Genomic DNA, 19801 nt, shown 5'->3' on the forward strand with positions numbered 1-19801 from the left:
TAAATATATGGTTATTCAAATTGTCTCTTAAAAATTCTTTTTCGGTCTGCTCTTACTGTGGGATCTCCATGGTAGATGACCTGGCCCATAAAGTCAGTGAAAAAGACAGCCTCCGCGATGATAGAGAACCATGTGAGAAGGTGGCAGACACAGAGTCGCAGCAGCTCTGGAGGCATCTTCAGCATGGAGAGCCACAAGTGTCGCACTGTAGTCTCCACCTGTCATCAGCCACACAGTGGCATCAAAGACAACATGTTATGACTCACTGAGGACCCATAGACAAGAACCGAAGCATGGTAGAGTACCTCGCCCTCTTCACTTTCAGCATCACCACTAGAAGAGTTGGTGTATTCACTGCAATGTCGTTTCCTTCTCCGGTTCCTCCTTCGTCTGGCCTTCACCTCGTACAAGTCATTCATGCTGCGAGATGGTTTGATAAGGAGAGCAGCGTTGGATCTGCGACAGCGATAGCGATGGCTGCCAACTCTGCCGTAGTAAGAGAACGTGTATGACGGTTGACGGTAAAAGGTGTGATGGTGATGCAGCTGTCGGATCGGTGCTCCCGTGCTGGCGGCTGATTGAATGAACAAACAATAATGTTATTTTTGAAGCTCAGATTGACTGTTTCAGACTCAAGAAATTTGTATTGAGAAAATAAACTACAAACTCAATCTATACTGTAAAAGCAAATAGAACATATTACATTTTGTGTGCGAAGCTGGTGTTGATCATGTCACTTAAAGAAACCTTGTAACCTTTCCAGAACATGAGTATGAGGCGGTATTTAAAGTTAGGGAGTCTAATTGTTAAGAAATGATAGATTTTTAATTAAACATTATAGTTTATATTTATATGTCAACATTTTTATAAATGATGACATTGATAGATGCTTTGAGTAATTCAGAAATTAAAAGTCTTGATACTTGATACTTGCTGTAAATTACTGGGTCAAGACAAATTTGATATTAAATGAAACGCACATAATGAAATCCTTAAATCACAATATGACATTTCAAGAGCTAACAAAATTAAGTACACATTGGCACTAAGTCCAGACCTGTGTGCCAGGTCAAATAATTCCCACATTGGATTATTCTTATTGGACTTCTGTTTTTTTTTTTACCTTTTTGCCCCTGTGCCTGAGTACTTATTTTTTATTCGCAACTGTTTTGACCTCTGTGTTTTATTTTCTGTTTCCAGATTCTTTGTTCTTTCTTTTGTTCCCCGTTTTATTCCCCAGTTTGGTGGACATTTTGGTTTTTGGACTTTAAGACATTTTTACAAAAGCGATTTTTGTAAAAATGTTTGGAACAGGTTTCCATAGAAATAAAGTTTGTCAAGTTTTTTTTTCCAGCTAAATTGTGTTTAAAACATCTCTGCCAGAGTTCCAATGTGGGTGCTGTTACTTTTAAATCCAGATTGAAGGTTTGTGTTCTAGAACCTACTAACAAGGATACTTGGACAACCATTTAAACCCATTATTATAATTCTCATCACCTCCAACATAGTATTATTCTTAGTCTAATGGCAGCAACACTGACCTTTAACCATTCCAGCACGATTAATTTGCCCTTTGGTGCTAAGATTGCTGTTGCCAGATGCTTCATCAGACACCAACTGCCCATTTAAGGTCTGCTGCTCATTAAGATGGTTATTGAGCAAGGCCTCCTGTCCCTCGTCATTCTCCATATCCTGCAGGAATCCTGAAAGGTGGCAAATCCTGGTAGTGGGATTATGGACTTGGTGATGGTTTGTGATTTGCGAAGGAAAGAGCTCTTGACTCCCGGTGCTGCTGTGTCTGAGGCTGCCGAACCTTGGTGAAGTGCTATGATTGGGAATAAAGGAGGGGATCAAAGGAGGGGAGTTGTTGTGTGACAAGAGGCGGCCGGTGAAAATGGAGTGTTCTTTACGGCACATGAACAACGCCTCATGTTCAAAATGGTCCAAGGTTGCATCAGCCATGGCCAGAACACTGTCGCTTTTACCTGCAACAGAGAGGAGATAGGTGTTAAATGAAAGAAAGCTGATCTTCCTCGCTCCATGTGGATGTTTCCTTAAACCATGTTACCAAAGGAAATGTTATTTTTCATTACCATGACTGGCGTTTATTACCTAAGACAAGATTATGCAATTGTAAGCATTGTTCTCCCTGTAAGCATTAATAACTAACTTTGAAGAAATTCTGACAGCTTGAGCTCCAGTTATGGCTCTTGGCTACTGTGTATGTTGTCTGAAGGTGCATTGAGCGCTTTGCTATTAATTATATTTAAATTCTAAACAAGGTATGGTGTGTTTAACTTCTATCTGTTAGACATTGTTTAGTTTGTTAGACATTTAAGGCAAATATTGAACCCACTTCTTACAAGCTCCACCTCCAGAAATTCCATATCTCCTCGGTCCGACTGGTCGTCTGCATAAAGATCATAAAGGTCACAGCTGTCCAAAGCTTCATCTTCACCAATCATTTTCAGAGTTGGCGCAAGAAGCCCGTCTTTGCCATTAGAGGATGCAGGCTGGATGTGATCTGGACTTTCCTGATACAAGGAAGAGGAAAAAAAAATTGTATTTTTTGTTTCTTAAAAATGCAAAATCTACAATTATGTGTAGGACCTGATTGAGCCTGTGATGATGGGGAACATAAAGCTGTTCATCGATGCTGAGAAGGTGCAAAATCACAGAGACGATGAAGATAATTGCAGCAAAAAAGAAGAGAATCTGTTCCTGAGATTTAAAAGCAGCTCCCAAGAACGTGTGAGTCCAATCAAGGCCTCCAAGTGCGTAGCCAACAGCTCCACCAAGACCTGAACACATCAGTGTTGAAAGTTGATCCTAAAACTGATGCTCACCCATCTCACAATATGCTTCATAATACAGTCAAAGTGTTCATGAGTGTATATGAATTTAACACTGGCGTCAGCTGTACCTGCTGATGCGGCGTGTATGTTGAGTGCCATATCTTGGTCGTCTGAATCTGCCACATCTAGCAGGTAGGCACGTATCGGACCCTCTGATGCATCAGCACAAAAGTCCAGCACCACCACACCAAGCACAGTTAGAACTATTCCTATTGGCTGTCGACCTTGCTCGTCTCCAACTGACAAACCTGACCAGAAAAAAAGTTATTAAAGAAACAAGCTGGATTTGATACAAGGGGTCATTTTGAGTCATTTATACCTATATTCTTATGGCAACTATAATTAACATATGATAATTAGAAACAGAGACAAACACCAAATAAATGCCCTGATGCTTTTCTCTATTGCTTATTTTGTGTGAAGATTTTTGCTGCTATAACAGACTCTGATTCATCAATAGTGTGTCACTGCAGTGCAAACACAGATTCATAGGTCAACACAAACATTTTCATTTGTAAGAGGCACAATAGGGTGGCACTCACAAGCTAAGCAGACAGGAAGTGAAGTGTGATTGGTAAAGTAGAGGAAGCAAACAGGAAGCATTTCCCTGTGAACTGCCAGCTCTCGCTTTCCCATATAAAACAGACAAACTAACAGAAAACTGGGACGGACACCTTTCCCATGTTAAAAAAAATGTATACATGAAATGTGCTGTAATCTTTTAAAAGATGCACACAAAAACATTTAATATATATACATATTGTATACATTTTTATTGTAGCAATTAGGTTGTGGCATATTTTGCCAACAGTCAAAGTGTGTCATCAACTACAGAATTGTGAAAAAAGAGAATAAAAATAGTTTGGAAAGTGTTCTTGAAGATAATTTATTTATAAAATACCGGTACAAATTAAATCCAATTTTCAGACACTACAATGAAGGTTAGTGGCATTTTCTTAAAGGCAGCTCTAGCCAGGTCTGCGTGCGATGGAAAAGAACAACACCCATGCCACAGGTCAATAGGTTATTTTTAAAATCAAACACCCACTAAAAAAACACTGAGACATTCATTAGAATTTACTTCGATCTATGTTGTTGACAAATCTCTATACAGTTTTTGTATGAACTTTTTTTTAATATTAATTAATGTCACACTATTTTGGGGATTAGAAACAACTATTTTTATGTTACTGAAAATAGAATAGACATAATGATAACAAAAACTTTATAATACTCCACTTGTTGCTGCCAATCCATAACCCTTGCCCACAGAGACATCTATACCAAAAAAGTCTGACAATTACGCTTTCATAATTTGTTAAAATTAGGTGTCTTGTACAAATGTTGTGTTGCTATTGTTGACCGTTGTCTAGTTGATCAATTCCGAGAGATACGAAATTGTAAGATCGATGACGCATTTGCATCATTCATTTTAACAATCCCAAATAAAAGCAATATAAGCAACATACATACTCAAATGTTGATCACCAATAATTTTTACCCTAATGTGGACACAAAAATAATAACTTTGATTGCAGCTTTTTTCTTCTCTCGGTCTGTTTATTTAGAATATGATTAAACAATGTGTTGAATTATTTTTCCTTTCAGCTTTCAGTTCCTAAAATTTAAAACAATTATGAATACTGACATACTTCGATAACTGTTTTATCTAGCTCTGATGGTGCCTTGTCGTGGTCTTTTGTCAGCACAACTCAATTCATTTCTGTTACTCTAGTTGTAAAGGCTTGACTGCACTGTACTAAGCTCTGTGATGGTGTGCGCGTGTGAGTTTGCGTGTGCAAGTAAGTAAGTAAGTAAGTAAGTAACTAGTATTTTTAGAGCGCTTTTCTAGACCAAGGTCACAAAGCGCTTAAACAATCAAAAATACCCAATAAAATAAAAACTTAAAAAGTCAAGACAACACAGAGACAAACACAAGAGTCTCAGAAAATAAAGGAAAAGCCTGCACGAATAGAAATGTCTTGAGATGTTTCTTGAAGGAGTAGTAGTGTGCGTGTGTCTAAAAGTTTTCCTTGGATCAGCCAGCTGTCAAATAAAACAGCTGTTATATATATTTATTTGTCATTTACAATTGGAAGCAAAACATATATCTATCTGTGCTTCAATTATATACACATATATGTACCGGTATATAATAACATTGGTATAGAAGAGTAAGCAGCAGAAATAATTGTTTTGTTTTTTTCACCTATAAGCGATCCATTCAAAAACAGCGCTACTCCAATTAAAGTTCCAATACAAAGGGCGAGAATGAAAGGTCGCCTTCTTCCCCACGGCAGGCTGCAGCGGTCACTGGCTGAGCCAATCAGAGGGGTGAACATGAGACCAAGGACTGGACTTAGGAACCACGTCAGACTGTAGTATTGCTCTGGAAGACCTGCAAACACATCAAAATAAGAGGTGTAAATGGTAACAAATAACAGTGATCTGAGAAGAGAATGTGATTGATAAGCTCATGCAAAAGATAACTAAACTTTTATATACATTTTCTACATTTCTATTCATTTGTGCAAATCTCCATAAAGACACGGTATCACTGAAGTTGCCCGCCAGACTACATAATACAGAGTGACTATGTTTACATAATCTTCCATATCCATATTCCATATTAAATTTGGGTCTAGGCAGCAGTGTTTGCAAATGACCCAAGCTGGTTTCTGGACTGAAAGAGAGTCTGAGTTATCTGATTGAATTTCAACTAGCATTAAATAATGCTTTAACAAAAATGATTATGGTTCACTGAGAGCTTCTGAATAGACCAAGCCCATCAAACCAAGTCAGAACAACAAAAGTTAATCCTTTTTTTTCCCAAAATACAATTTGAAATACAAAGTAAACAAAAAAAAGAAGAGAAAGATCATTTAAGAACTTCATATTAAGAGATTAAACCTAAGAAAAAGGAAATTTGAAAAAGTAATAAATCATTAATAAGATGAAACCTATCTGTGTTCAATTACTTGATATCTGTGAAATGACACAGGGTTGTTGATGTTTTATTTACATAGAAAGCCTGCATGTTTTATGTTTTTTGGTTAATTGGTCCACAATACCATCACATATTACCCCAGGTTTTAAAAAAACGGAACTCATCTTAGAATTCATATGGCATGTCCCACAAAGCACTGCATTAGGATCTGTAGTAAAAGTTAACATTATGAATGAATGAATGTGTATTCCAAGTATATATGATGAGTTTCAGAAAAATAAAAATGTTCTTTAAAATCATGGTTGTATATTGGACCTGCTGTGTGACTATAATACCCCTGGCGGGTAAGATAAGAAACTCAGTCTTCCACCATAAGCTTTTTTTTATTTTCATTATAAATAATATTTTATATTTTTATTTTAGAAAGTAGTCAGTTTAAAATATCCCACCAGTATTTTACAATTTTTTCTTCTTACCAACATCCATACTATGATACACTGAAGCTCAAATGAGATTCAGGTTCATTCACACAAAAACATAGAACAGAACAGAATTAGCAAACTATCCCAAGAATAGAAGTCTAAACCTTCTTTCCCTTCACACAACCTCTCGTCCCACACTTCCTTTCTCATTCACATCTAAACATCAAACTATTCTTTCATATCCTGCGCTTGCATGAGAAAACCACACAAAGAAAGCACCCGCTCCAAGAGAACAGGCAGAAAAATGGTGTGAAAGTGGGAGTCAGACAAAGGTCATATAGGAAGCAGGCAGGTTGGAATTGTGCCCTGAGAGAGAGATGGAAAGGGAGATAAACAGAGAAACCTGAAGTCTGTCCCATGATGAAGTTAGAGATGAAAAATGTTAGTGTTTATCAAACTAGTTTAAGATGCAATTTGTTGTGTACCTCTGAAAAAGAAAACCCTGGTTGTTTTTAACTCTAAATGAACCGTTCGGAGTCCCATGACATATCCAGTTTGAATTTGAAAACACATTTCAGCTTCCTTGTATTGTTTTTTCTTTAGACAGCTTTTTATATAATTGTATAAGTTAAAGGACCAAACGGACATAAAGGTAGACCTGATGTGTGTCCAGTCACCAACAACAGATCATTTTGCGGCACTAATCGTCATACGCAAATATTCAAGGGAGTGGGGATTGAATAACGAAATTACAAAACACACAATTACACATAAATAATATAAACAACCCAAAGCCCACTTAGACCTTCTTACAAAGTGTCTTTGGCTTGATCTTAAAATGTTTAAAAGGCAGTTAGCAATGCATGTATCTTAGCGCTCCTTCTTAGCCAAACCTTTCTTAAGAGCCTTCTTATATCGTAAGGAATGACCGAATCTAGGAAACTTAGCCAATCTCAGTCAATTGAATTTAAAAGGATGGTGTTCATTAACACTGAAGACTAGCATAACACTTAAATGGCTAGAAGCTTGCAGGTGCTGGGTGGTACCAATAGTAGAGGAAATTGTCTCAAACGAAATGACATTGTGTGATATCAATTATCTCAGAATGGTATTGACATGAACTATGGTGTAAGTTATTATTTTTATGAAAAAACACACAAGCACAGATCCAGAGATGCCTTTACAAAGACGTCTTACGCAACAGCTCTGTATGATAGAGAAAATAACAATGGAAAAGAAATGTGAGGTCATCTGTAAAATTCCATGCAAATCGTACAATAAGATATACATCAATGAAACTGGAAGAGCTTTCAGCACAAGAAAAAACAATAACATCACAGAAAATGTGAGTTTATAGATGAGACAGCAGGAGACAGACTGGACATCAAGAGGGTGACAACATACAAGTACCTGGGTGTTCAACAATAAACTGGACTGGACTGACTCGCTCTACAAGAACGGTCAGAGTGGTCTTTTTCTCATGCAGAGACTACACTCTTTTGGGGTGTGCAGGCCACTGCTCAGGACCTTCTATGACACTACGGTCGCATCATTGTTCCCGTTTCCAGTAGTGTGTTGGGGAGGTGGTTGTTCTGTGCGGGATGAAAACAGACTGAATCGGTCTGTGGCTGGCCCATCCTAGAGAGGAGGGTTCTGGCTAAACCATAGGCCATCATGAACAACACCTCAAACCCTCTGCACAAGACTGTTGGGGCCTTAAAAGCCCCTTCAGTCAGAGACTAATTCCCCCCAAGTGCATGACTGAGCAGCTCTGCAGGTCCTTCATCCCATCTGCTGTCCGTCTGTACAACAACAGTGTCAAAAACAAATAATGCTATTGTTTCCGTTGTAAAGGCTGTTGTGGTTTGCACCTTATTTCCATTCACTTTTATATTATTTTTGTATGTACATTTTTTATTATATTTTTTAATTTTATGTGTACAATCTTTGTATGTGTATATAACTTTAATGTTTTATGAGTACATTTTTAAAAATGTTCATGTGTAAATTGAGCTTCTGTAACCATGTTCTCTCCCCACTGTGAGAAAAATTAAGATATCTTATCTTATCGACTTCAATAGCCTGCCCAGATTGGTTCTACTCGTGATTTCAAAACTTTACAATCAAGTGTACAAAATTCTCATGAACTAAGCTTCTATAGTAGTATTTATCTGGTTATTCCGTTTAAAACAACATTTTCATTACTTGAATGTCATTAAAACAAAACAGAGGTGATGCCATAAACACAACTATTGGCTTTTGCTCTACCTTGCTTTCTTTGTCCCTCAGCATTACCTGAGAGCTCACTGGGCCTTGTTTTTGATGACTTCACCCTCCTAGAGGGAGTTGAGGCAATGTGCTGACAAACAAAAACACCAGCTCATACTCCCACATGCACGCCCACCTTACTGCATTCCTCGCATATCTGACACTCGTAGAGAACGCATACCTGACTTATCATCCGCTGCATGCAACTATAGGAACACATAATACGGCTTTGTCTTAAAGACTAAAGTATCTGCTGACTCAATAGCTGCACAATTCTGCGTAACCTCTAGATTTTTCCTGATTAAGGAACACCTGCTTGTGACACCACTTTAGCATCCTGTGATCAAACGCAACAAATATAAATGATTTATCCTCATAAAGCATTCATCTTACTCAATATTTTTTGTTGATCAAGTATCAAAAGCACTTTTCATCACTGATTGATATGCTATTAATTATCACACTTTCCAACAAATTTCCCTAATGTAGGGAAGAATATACGTTATTTTCATTGTCCTTTTTTAATACTATTATGATCATTAATTATTATCTTACTGTATTTTGTCATTTATTTTTATTATTATTATCAGTCAAACCTTTTTTTTAATAAAATGTAAAGCAACATTCTTATTAACAAAAAAAAATGTTTTCCTTACCTTTTTGTTCTAAAAACTATTAAATATATTACATCCTGAAGCAGATGATTACGAAGTCCAAAGAGTACATTTAAGCAGAAATATAAGTGATTACAGGATAGTTTTCCAAGAATTAGAGCGATGAAGAAGATTGATATCAAATAATACTAATTAAATACTGTAGCCTATAAAACCTTATCGTCCAGGCATCTGGTCCTACATTGAAGGGTTGTATAGTTAAATTAATTGGATATATCTAATCGTATTTTAAGTGCCAAGACAACCTCAAGACACTTTACAGTTTAAATAACACAATATAAGAAAAGATGAACAGGTCACAGCCAATCTAAACTCTCTTAAGCACAGCAAAAAGCCCATAATATACACAGATGTGACTGAACAAAAGTACAGTGACCGATTGCCGAGTACAGATGATAGTTTTAGTTGCCATTTGTGCTCTGAAATTATTTCTGAGATCCTAAAAGTTCCTCAAAACAGTAGTATTTCACAGAATCAATAGAAAACCCCAGATGAGTGGGTGAAGCTATACTCGCTACCCTAGGGAAGCGAGTGCAGGAGCCCCCGGTAGAAATAGGATGGCACCCAGGCTAAAGGAAAGTCTTCTCATTACATGAAAAGCGCTATATAAATACTACTTACTTACTTACTTACTTATAGATGCACATAGTAAATCAAAATGAAATTCCTTATTGCACTTTGTTTTAAAGTCACTCATCCAATAATCAAATAATTAAAGTTTGACTTATTAATTATTCATATCAAAAAACCCACCCATGATTCACGTACAAATGCTTATCTAGCTGGCACAGTTCATTTCATCAGCCCACACCTCCCTCCTCAACTCCCACTACTTTATTTCATCAAGTGACAAAAAAAAAAAATAATACAACTCCCCTTCATACCATCTGCTACATAATACTGGCTAACATGATAGGATCATTTGTGGGGATTGGGCTACATGCCATGATGGAATAACCAATAAAGGATCAAGCTTCTTTTAGCATATCAAAACATCAATATCAACATGCGCTAAAATGTAATTTTTGAAAGATTGTTGAAGAAAAAGCACAGCTGAATGAGCGAGAAGACTTTAAATGTTTAATTAATGTTATTACGGATGTACAAAGAAAAAATAGATAATGGGATGACATATCGCGGAGTATAGCTTTGCCGTCTTCAGATAACCTGCTAAAATAGCCAGCTAAATGCATTTCGCAACATCTGTCTCCCTCTCAAGAATCTCCATCTTGTAAGGTTTAATGTTGTCAAAGAAGCGTAAAACTATAACATAGAAAAGACTGTACATAGTAGTTCGATATATTCCAAGTTTTACAAAAGATAAATGCATCATTAAAAAGGTAGAGTCTGCCAAAAAAGCTTATTAACCTTTGCTTTTGTATAAAAGTTTACAAAATAACTTGAAATAACCATCAACAATAGTGCAAAACAATTTAACAAATGATTCCCTACCCAAATGTTATTATTATGAGCTAAGATCGCTTGAGAAATTGACTGAATTACTTCCATAATCAAACTGAACTGAAAATACAAAAAAACTGTCTACTTCTGGCTTAGCAGTTACAAACTACTTCCTGTTTAACGCTCACATGACGAACATCTTAAAGGGCCAAAACTGATCAAATACTTAATTCTTGACTTCATAACAGAAAAAAGTAGTGATGTCAATACCAGAATCATTGAGTTACTTTTTGCTAGTAGCTTCTTCAGCATCTTTTCCACACTGAACTCAATGATTACTCAATATATTTAAAACACAAAGAATGAGATAAACCACAAGCCTCTTGTCCATTTCAGTCTGGCACTTTCTTCAGTCTATTCAACGCTTTTCAACAACCTTTAAAAGCCAAATATTGATAAAGCTCATGGTAGAGAAATAAATAAAACACAAAAGAAATGATTGCCACCTGTCTGCAAGGCCCTTTGATAACTGCTCTCCCCCGCTGGATGTAGGTTCATTACATTTTTATGGCCTTCTCTTATTCATGGGTAATGCTGTTACGCAACAGACTCTAAATCAACAAGCAACAGCACTTAGCATCTCTTCTTCGGTTTGACCCTCAAAACTTACCTTTAACATTCCCTCTCTAGGCCCATCTGTTAATTTCTTTCTCCATCTCCGTTAATCCTTTGCGCTACTTTAAGCTGTCCGTTATACATGATTCACTTTTAGCTGGATGTCCATCGTCTGATGCACTTAACACAGGCTGAGACTGAGAGGATTTTCTTCAACAATCTGTTTCAACTAAATATGTCGCTATCAGTGAGGGGTAAATGCTGTGGAAATGTGAAATTTTGTAGTAACATTTACAATGTGTACCGCTAGATTTCAGCAGTTAACATCTTCTACATATAATAGATGGGAGACATAAATTAAAGTGGTAAAAAAGTTCAAAACATTTTTACTATCTGGGATAATTTCATCAAAACTAGGACTTCCAAGAAAGCTTCACTGCTTTTGCCTCACTACAGCCCCATTAAAACATGTATAAGGATTACTTTACCAAATTTTGAATTGACCTTTACTTTTCAGAGGAGCCCACAAATAAAAACGAATTACTTTCAAACATTTGTTAAAAATATTTTTTTGTTTAAAATTAATTTTAAACTTTACTCAAATTAAAAACAATCAAAAGTTTGGTTATGCCACTCAAAACAAGTGTATTTTTTTTAGGGGAGAGGTTTCTGAAAATTAGGAGTAGACTATATAACATCTTGTTTTTTCCAATATGTTCCTTGTGACTGGTGTGTAAAAAAAACTATAAAAAAAATAATCACTATCTGTTGAATTGTATTTGTGGTTTTATTTTGTTCAACTCAACTATGCCTTCATTATTCAATAGTCACAGCCTTTGTCAAGCTACGAAAAAGAACAGCCTTAACTCCCACCAAAAGACACTGGGGTTCAAACGTTTTCCTCATGCCAGCGAACCGCATTGCTGAAGACTAGATTGGGACGGAAATCAGTTATAAAAGTAAAATGTATATAGTCAATTTACTAAATAAAACACCATCGGCAGACGTTAAATGATACTTGAAACAGACATAAACACGACGTCACACAAGCCCAGGTGCAGCAAGAGGTGTGAAAGTCACACACTTCAAGGAGCGGAATGCAGTCCTGCTGATACAACGGGAGTGACAGAAAAAAATGAAGCTTCGCAGACAAAAGACAGCGACAAATAATGTTCAGAGAAAAATCTATTTTTTTTTAAGTGGTTTCATCATCTTGTGAAATTAAATTAACTTAACTAAAGATGCGCTCTTACTTCTATTTGCTCCAACTCACAACACTATTAAACACCATTGATATGAAAGGCTTCTATATAACATGGTTGAATGCTGATAACAAAAAATATAAAAATAACTTAACTTAATTAGCATAGAGCTGTCATTCATAGTGACATTAGCCAATACAGAATATAAAAGCAAATAAACATACCAAATAAAATTCTTCTAAAATCACCACCAAACATGCCTAGACCTCAGGGTGTTATTAAAGTGCAGTTTATAGTGGTGCTTCATATAGCGGAGATAATAACACGGATAGTCACACGGACAACAACATGAAACTGGTGATAGGCGCCACAGAATGGCTGCCTTGGTGCTCGTCCCTTAAGCGAGAGAGATTTTCAAACACTTTCATATGTCATAGGTCTCGAAAGCATTATCCAATGTTGATATCCTCATGTTATCCAGTGAACGCATCATTTACCAGCAACGCTGTTGCTAGAGATTATAGGTGTCCACTGTCAGAACTTTATGTTCAATACAATTCAACCATGTGACCTGATGGGCTACCATTGGTTTGGTACACACTTCTGAAATGACTTGATGCATATTATAATGACAAATAAAATCCCTCTAATACATCAATTACATTATTGATCATCCAATAAATACAATTGGGCAACAAAAACAAACATAATAAGATGTAATGAAAAATATTTGGAACAGGCCAAAGTGATATTCCTTTTGTGCCCTCAGGCTACCTGGTTCCACAGGCACAATGTTGGTCTGCCCTGCTCCAGGCAAATCAACTAGACATGGTGAACAGACAGGACAAGTGCTGAGGCATTACACTGTCAACATGTCTTTCTGGATGTAAGGAGTTGACATTCATTCTGAACATTCTGTGCTGGTCAACACATTTGCAATCATATTTTCGCTTTCATTATTGTGTGGGTGCTTTTCATTGGAACATGAGGACAATATAATGGATCTTATGCGTCTACATCTTATTTTCTCTCTTTTTTTTTTTTCTTTTTTTTTATCACTTTTAATTTGACTTCAAAATGCAAATTTTGCATTTAAAAAATGGCTTAAATGTCAATCATGGTTGGATTTTAATTATTATTTATTTTCTCCCATTTTTGGTTATTTTTACAACCTTTTTTCTTTTTTTTTAGTTTGCTTCTAATATTTCATCTTCAACCTGCACTTCCAAACCAAACATCTTATTTTAAAGCATCCATTGATTATGATGATAATGATATATACATCCTAAATTATGCATCGAAGATTTTTTTGTGTTTTGTGTCATCACCTATTTGCAGCAGTACAGGCGTCACCAGCGCCGTCTCCATGGCATAGCAGAACTCTCTTCCGAACATGATGGCTCCATGCATCACCCATCTCTTCAGTGTAATTCCCTCTACTGATGATTCACTTGAAGACTCCTCTCCTGCTCCAGTCCCTGTTCCACCCATTTCTCCTCCTGTGTCGCCGTTCCTCGATTGTGACACTGAAGGGCTTTTGGCAACAGCTTCATCCACTAGAGATCCGACCTGCATCGTGTCAGCCTCCGTGTTCTGGGGAGGCATGTTGGAGGGCATGCAAGCAAGAATAGCCTGCACTACTGAACCCACTCCTATATATATAAAAAAAAATCTGTATTCAGTTAGGAAAAATAAATATTCTATCACTGAAGCTATTTTTTGTTTGGTAATCTGGTAGAAAGTGCTCAGTTAAATAAATTAAACTATATATCTATAGCAGATATTTCCCCAATATTAAAAAAAAAGCCCCAAATTTGCAAAGAAACAAAAATAACTTATTTATATTAGCATTATCATTGTTCTGTTAAAAGGAGGTTTGAGTTACGGTAAAAGAAAAAAAGTGGCCCGAAAACAAAGATGTCCTCCAGGAACGAAGCAGCTTCAACATTAAAATTTTATCAGTACTAATTTCTAAATAGAGTTTTTCTTTCTTTCCACGAATCCACTTTGCAGAAGAATCCAAGCATGAACATGTGTTGCAGGCGAGTGTTGCTTGTTTGTGTGTGATTGAGTATGATTGAGTGTGTGTGTGTGTGTGTGTGTGTGTGTGTGTGTGTGTGTGTGTGTGTGTGTGTGTGTGTGTGTGTGTGTGTGTGTGTGTGTGTGTGTGTGTGTGTGTGTGTGTGTGTGTGTGTGTGTGTGTGTGTGTGTGTGTGTGTGTGTGTGTGTGTGTGTGTGGTTGATTTATGGCTTCTTTATGATCGACATTTCCTTTTCCTTTAATGTCTATTATGATCAGAAGAAATCCATATAGACCACTCCGTGAACTCCTGAGTCATTTTGTGTATGGAAGGCTGGATGAAATCAGAGATATTGTGGACGGGAGTGGAGTAGAGGCTGCAGGTGGAGTGGAGAGGAGGTGGCAGAACAGCGAAGGTAGGCGGAGCTCCTCGTACAATCCCCATCGATTGGCCAATAAATCTAGAGGTAAAAAGAGAAAGGTTTTAATAACATATTTTAAGTATTGAACACAATAAACTAAATGTGTGTTAAGGACAGTTTTACCCTAATGTCATCAATATAACAAAGAGAAAAAAACAAACAAAAAAACCCCCGGAAACGGTGTCAAATCAGTGAAATATCTCACTCGAGGAAAAGGAATATTAGATCTGCAACGCAATTAAAGAATTTGATTTAAAAGGCTCACTAGTTGCGACTGTAAATCTCTGTTGTAATTGAGTATTAATAATTAATAGTGTTATTCTCATCATTAAAGCAAGCTCTACTCAAGATTCACCATGTAAAACACTTGTTGTTGTTCTTGTTATTTGTTAACGTTAGCCCACTGGTCCACAAAGTATATTAATGTTCATCAACAAACGGGTGAACATATTCATGTTGGCAGCCTGTATTAACTGAACTTGAATGCTTTATGCTACGTTTGTTGAGACTGTTAAGAGGGGGAAAAAAAGGTTTAATTTCCTCCGTCTTGACTGAAGCGACCAAATCTGCATTATGAGATAAAATCTTCCAAAGAAATGCTTTATGATTGGAAAAATAAATTGAAATACACACCACACAAAAAAAGAGTGAGTTTTAAGAAAACCACATGTACACCCTTGTCTGAAAAGAGTCTTTTTTCCAACTGTTAATTAGTTTGAGCACATGATTCATCCTTAAAAAAAAACTTGGACACCCTTTGATACTGGACAAGAGAAATATTCTTTATGAGTTCTATTGCAAACAACAGAGTGCTTGTTTGTGTGCCTGGGATAGTACAGTGAGGGCACTATAACACACCTCATGAGGTGTTAAATTCTGAAATGAATTTCTTCCTATGTGAACCCTTGGATTTTTAATTGGCAATGTGATACATTACACCACTCCCTTGGACTGTTTAACACCTCCAAGATTTTCATATATTCTCATTTAAGGTTGCCTTCAAGTAGGCAAATAAAAGGGTGAGAAAGGATATCATCATAAGCCTGGGATCTGAAGTAATCAACAAATTGATGTGTTGGAAGCTCTACTTTCACTCTTTGTATACGTCTTCTTAGTTTTCATGGCTATCCCATATCTGCATTAACATTCATGATGTACTGAGGTTGTCCATGAATATTTCATAATGTCTTCCACACATGCACAACCACCCTAGACTGAAGCATATTAAATAACAGCCTCTCTGGTTTCCAGCCATAAGGACTTACAAGAGTGTTTAAGTCAAATGCACAATAATGATCCGTTTCTACTAAAAGTATTTGAGGAAAACCACATCACAACCAACCCAACTAATATTGGACAATCTCCATTAAGCGCTATGACACTAATAGAGTCGGTTTATAAACTCATTAATCATAATTTGAAAAACAAATCGAACAAGAAAAATGTTACTCTAAACAGAACAACTCACAACTCTACAGCTCAGTTAGCTATATATATATAATATATATATATATAAAAAATGACATTACTTAAGGAAATTTAAATACCAGCCATTTTAATATGACTTATCTAAATTATATAATTATACACAGAGATGTACAGGATTTAAACTAGCTCTAACACTCTTAATTATTTATGAATTTAAAACAGAAAAATGGATTAATTATTTTCACCAAAATAGAAGATGGTGAAATAAAGTAAAATTCAAGTTCATTAATCCATCTTATTCTGGTTGTCGGAGGCCTGAGCTAAAGAGACCAATATTTCTATCCAAAAAATTGTATTGGCCACTTCTGGAAAAATCCAATGGCCCACCATACCAACTATACGGTGGTTCGTATTCAAGAAATGTTTATTGAGAACCCAAATTGTCCTTAGGTGTTTCTGTGTGAGCGCAACCCTGATAAGGGAATGGGTGAAAGGAAATAAATGAATTCACAATAATGAATATAATATGTACAATATAATAAGTATAATATAAGTGTACATGTGTGTGTGCATGACATGCGAAGCTCCCCTAGAGAGGGGAGACACACGTCCTCAGCTTCAATTGCCTAGACCAAAATCATGTGATGACTGATTGTGTGGGCTGCCGACAATTCCCATGGTCTCGGTTCGGTCACCCGGTAGCGGATCTCTTCGCGAGCAAGGAGAACTTCAAATGTCCTCCTTGGTTCTCCCTCAGGATTGGCCCCCACTAGACGTGGTCACTATGGCCCACCAGAGTGGGCCAGCTGGGCTACTGTTCGCTTTCATTTCTCCGCGACCCCTCCTCCCCCTTGTCAAGAGGGTGAAGTAGGAGGGTCTGAGGAAAATAGTGGTAGCACCGTTCTCCCCGGGGGCATTGTGGTTCCCAGAACTGGCGCAGATGATGGTAGAGAACATGTGGGCCGCACGTTGGAGAATGTCTGGGCCCTGTCTACACATAGGGTTTAAGCCTCCAAGTGGGGGATTTCCTCTTGCTGGTGTGCAGAATGGTTCCTGGACCCCAACTACTGTTTGGTCTCCACTACCCTGTCCCTCCTGCAACATTAACTGTGTAAAAGACGGACTGTGGCAACACTGAGAGTGTTCGCCTCAAATCAACGAGGGTTCGAGGGATCTTGGGTGAGGCATTCTCCCCTAAGAGGTTCTCTCATTGGCTGAGATCGGCCATTATCCGGGCCTACCACGTAGCGGGTGGATCTACTGCTAGCGGACTAAGGGCACAGCAGAAGACGTCTGCTCAGCTGCTTCTTGGTCGTCCACCTAAACATTTGCCAAAGCTTATCTCCTTGACTTGGTAACAGGGTCAGTAGCTCACACCGAGCCCCCCCTAAACCTTGTGATGATGCTGTCTGGTGCGGTGTCCAGCTAGTGGTTCATCGATCCTGTTGAACTTTGCCTTGGTTGAAACCAATAACAAAGCTTGGTTAGAGGGAGGATCACCAAGAAGTAGAACCCCTGAGTTACTGGCTTCATAACTTCCGGTTCTACAAATGGTGCGAAGCCCTCTAACAACGTCGCCCAGCTGCCCGCCCTTTCCTAGGAGGAAGTGAAGCCAATGAAGCCAATAACTCAAGGTTTACCATAAGCAAGCCCACTCTGCTGTGATTGGTCAAACATAGGTTTGTCAGCACAGGGTCATCAATCCAGGAAGTCTTCACCTACAAGGGACGTTTATACATAAATAAGCACAGCATTTTTCACTGCAGCAAGAGGAGTGAAGCCCATTATTACGTAGAAATGGGCTCTGTTCTCATAACCTCTTGTTCTGCGAGACTTCACGCAGGGAAGAACTTTAAAAAATAATAACTTCAAAACATTAGTTGCCATTTTACTTTAATGGATAATTATTAGCCTCTTAGTTGAGCATAATTTGTCACATCGTTGTAAATTATTTTATTTACAGGTCTGTCTGACCAATTGTCAAACCTCCAAAAGTAAAGAATATCAGTGTGTCCAAGTCTCATCTACTCCAGCACCTGCAAACTACCTAACAAATCATTTTATTGTGATTCACTGGGACGTTGTCTTTTCAATAAAAAATAAATAAATGTACTTTCCTTTGAGGTTTGTAGTACTTCAAATTGTAAAACATTTGGAACAGAAGAGTCTTGGGAACAGGAGAGTCTCACTTTAGTCAGCGTCACCACACATTCAACATAGCCAGATGCCAAGCCTTAAAGAACATTAGGTAAAAGCAGGTAAGTCCAGTTTCATACAGGTTGAGCAGCTAGAAGAGTACAAACCTATTATTTGAAAATATTTCAAACAAAGACACCTCAAATTCTATGAGCCCTTAAGCGTGTCTAAACACTGAAGTGGAATACATATGAAGATGTCACTGACTTTCTACACAACTGAACCATATACAGTAGTAGCTGAGTTTTCATATATTGGTTGTATATGGTTGGATTTGAGCAAAAAACTTTTTTTTGTGTGTTCTTTATTGCACATGGTACGTAGCACATCCGGTGTCCAATTGTTGATGCTTTCTGGTGCACCTGCGTGTGTTTTTGTGCATGATTGAGGAGCTTAGCTTTTCTGAAGGACAACAACTTGTACATGACGGAGCCTCATTGGTGTGACATAGCAGAAAAGTCCCACACAGGATTAAAGGAGGTTGTACGAAAGCTACAAGATAGGAAGAGAGTCTTAGATTATCTAATTAAGCCAGAACAACAAGATCAGCATGGAAGGAAAGAGGAGGCAGGATCAGTTCAAGGCCACAGACGAATAAAGAATCAGTGTTGCATGGTCAAAAGACATGACTCTGAAATACACACACTAAGTATCCCTTGTCTATTTCAATGAGTGTTTATTCTTACTTGGAGGAGTAGATTACCTACACCAAAATAAAATGACAGCATGATAGCATCCCATTTCAAAACGCACCTGGAATTTGTGTTCATGTTTCCTTGGGACAAATCTATACAGCATTATATTTCAGTATTACTTTCTCTACATCAGTCCTGCCCAGTGGCATGATGCAGTGCTCTTTGAATGTTTTAATATTGCCAGCTTGAACCAGAGTTCTCCATTTTGAGATTTAGGAGTCTATACAATTGGAAAGAAGAGAAAAGAAAAGAAGAAGAAGAAAAAAAAAAAGTAAAATTATAGTTATGTCAAGGTATTCATTAATACAAAAAACACAAAAACATTTTTTTTATAGATTTAGGTGCTATGCAGAAGAAGTAAAAGGGGCAGCAGTTACAAAATAATTAGATTTTTTTAAATGGTCCAAGAAAAAAAATGTTGTTAATTGCAGCAAATTTTGAAGAAGCTTGTTATTTTCTACTGCTTATTTCCCTTTTGGAGGTGGGGAACCTATCCCAGTTTCTTTGGGCGAGAGGCGACGCACACCCTTCCGCATAGACCCATTCACACACACACAATCACACACTGATGGGAGTAGGCTGCAAATCTGTAATTTAACCTGAAACTTCTCAGGTCTCAAGCCAACCACTATGGGGCGTCACCTAAGCTATGACAG

At 37.4% G+C, this 19801-nt stretch overlaps 1 protein-coding gene across 2 annotated transcripts in view; it reads right to left on the reverse strand.

Annotated features, from left to right (window-relative positions):
- The window catches only part of LOC148084914 (polyamine-transporter SLC45A4-like), a 38365-nt gene that overhangs the window by 10068 nt on the left and 8496 nt on the right, over positions 1 to 19801 (reverse strand). For both annotated transcript variants that reach the window (XM_087787890.1, XM_087787891.1), the window contains exons 3-10: positions 13713 to 14865; positions 5065 to 5253; positions 2924 to 3103; positions 2611 to 2801; positions 2357 to 2534; positions 1542 to 1985; positions 306 to 574; positions 57 to 218 (exon numbers count right to left, since the gene is read on the reverse strand). In XM_087787890.1, the coding sequence (XP_087644016.1) occupies positions 57 to 218; positions 306 to 574; positions 1542 to 1985; positions 2357 to 2534; positions 2611 to 2801; positions 2924 to 3103; positions 5065 to 5253; positions 13713 to 14001 (1902 nt within the window). In that variant the 5' untranslated portion in view covers positions 14002 to 14865. The remainder of the gene's footprint in view (positions 1 to 56; positions 219 to 305; positions 575 to 1541; positions 1986 to 2356; positions 2535 to 2610; positions 2802 to 2923; positions 3104 to 5064; positions 5254 to 13712; positions 14866 to 19801) is intronic.

This window comes from Callionymus lyra, chromosome 3 (assembly GCF_982586985.1).
Source record: "Callionymus lyra chromosome 3, fCalLyr1.hap1.1, whole genome shotgun sequence".
NCBI classification, from domain to species: Eukaryota; Metazoa; Chordata; class Actinopteri; order Syngnathiformes; family Callionymidae; genus Callionymus; species Callionymus lyra.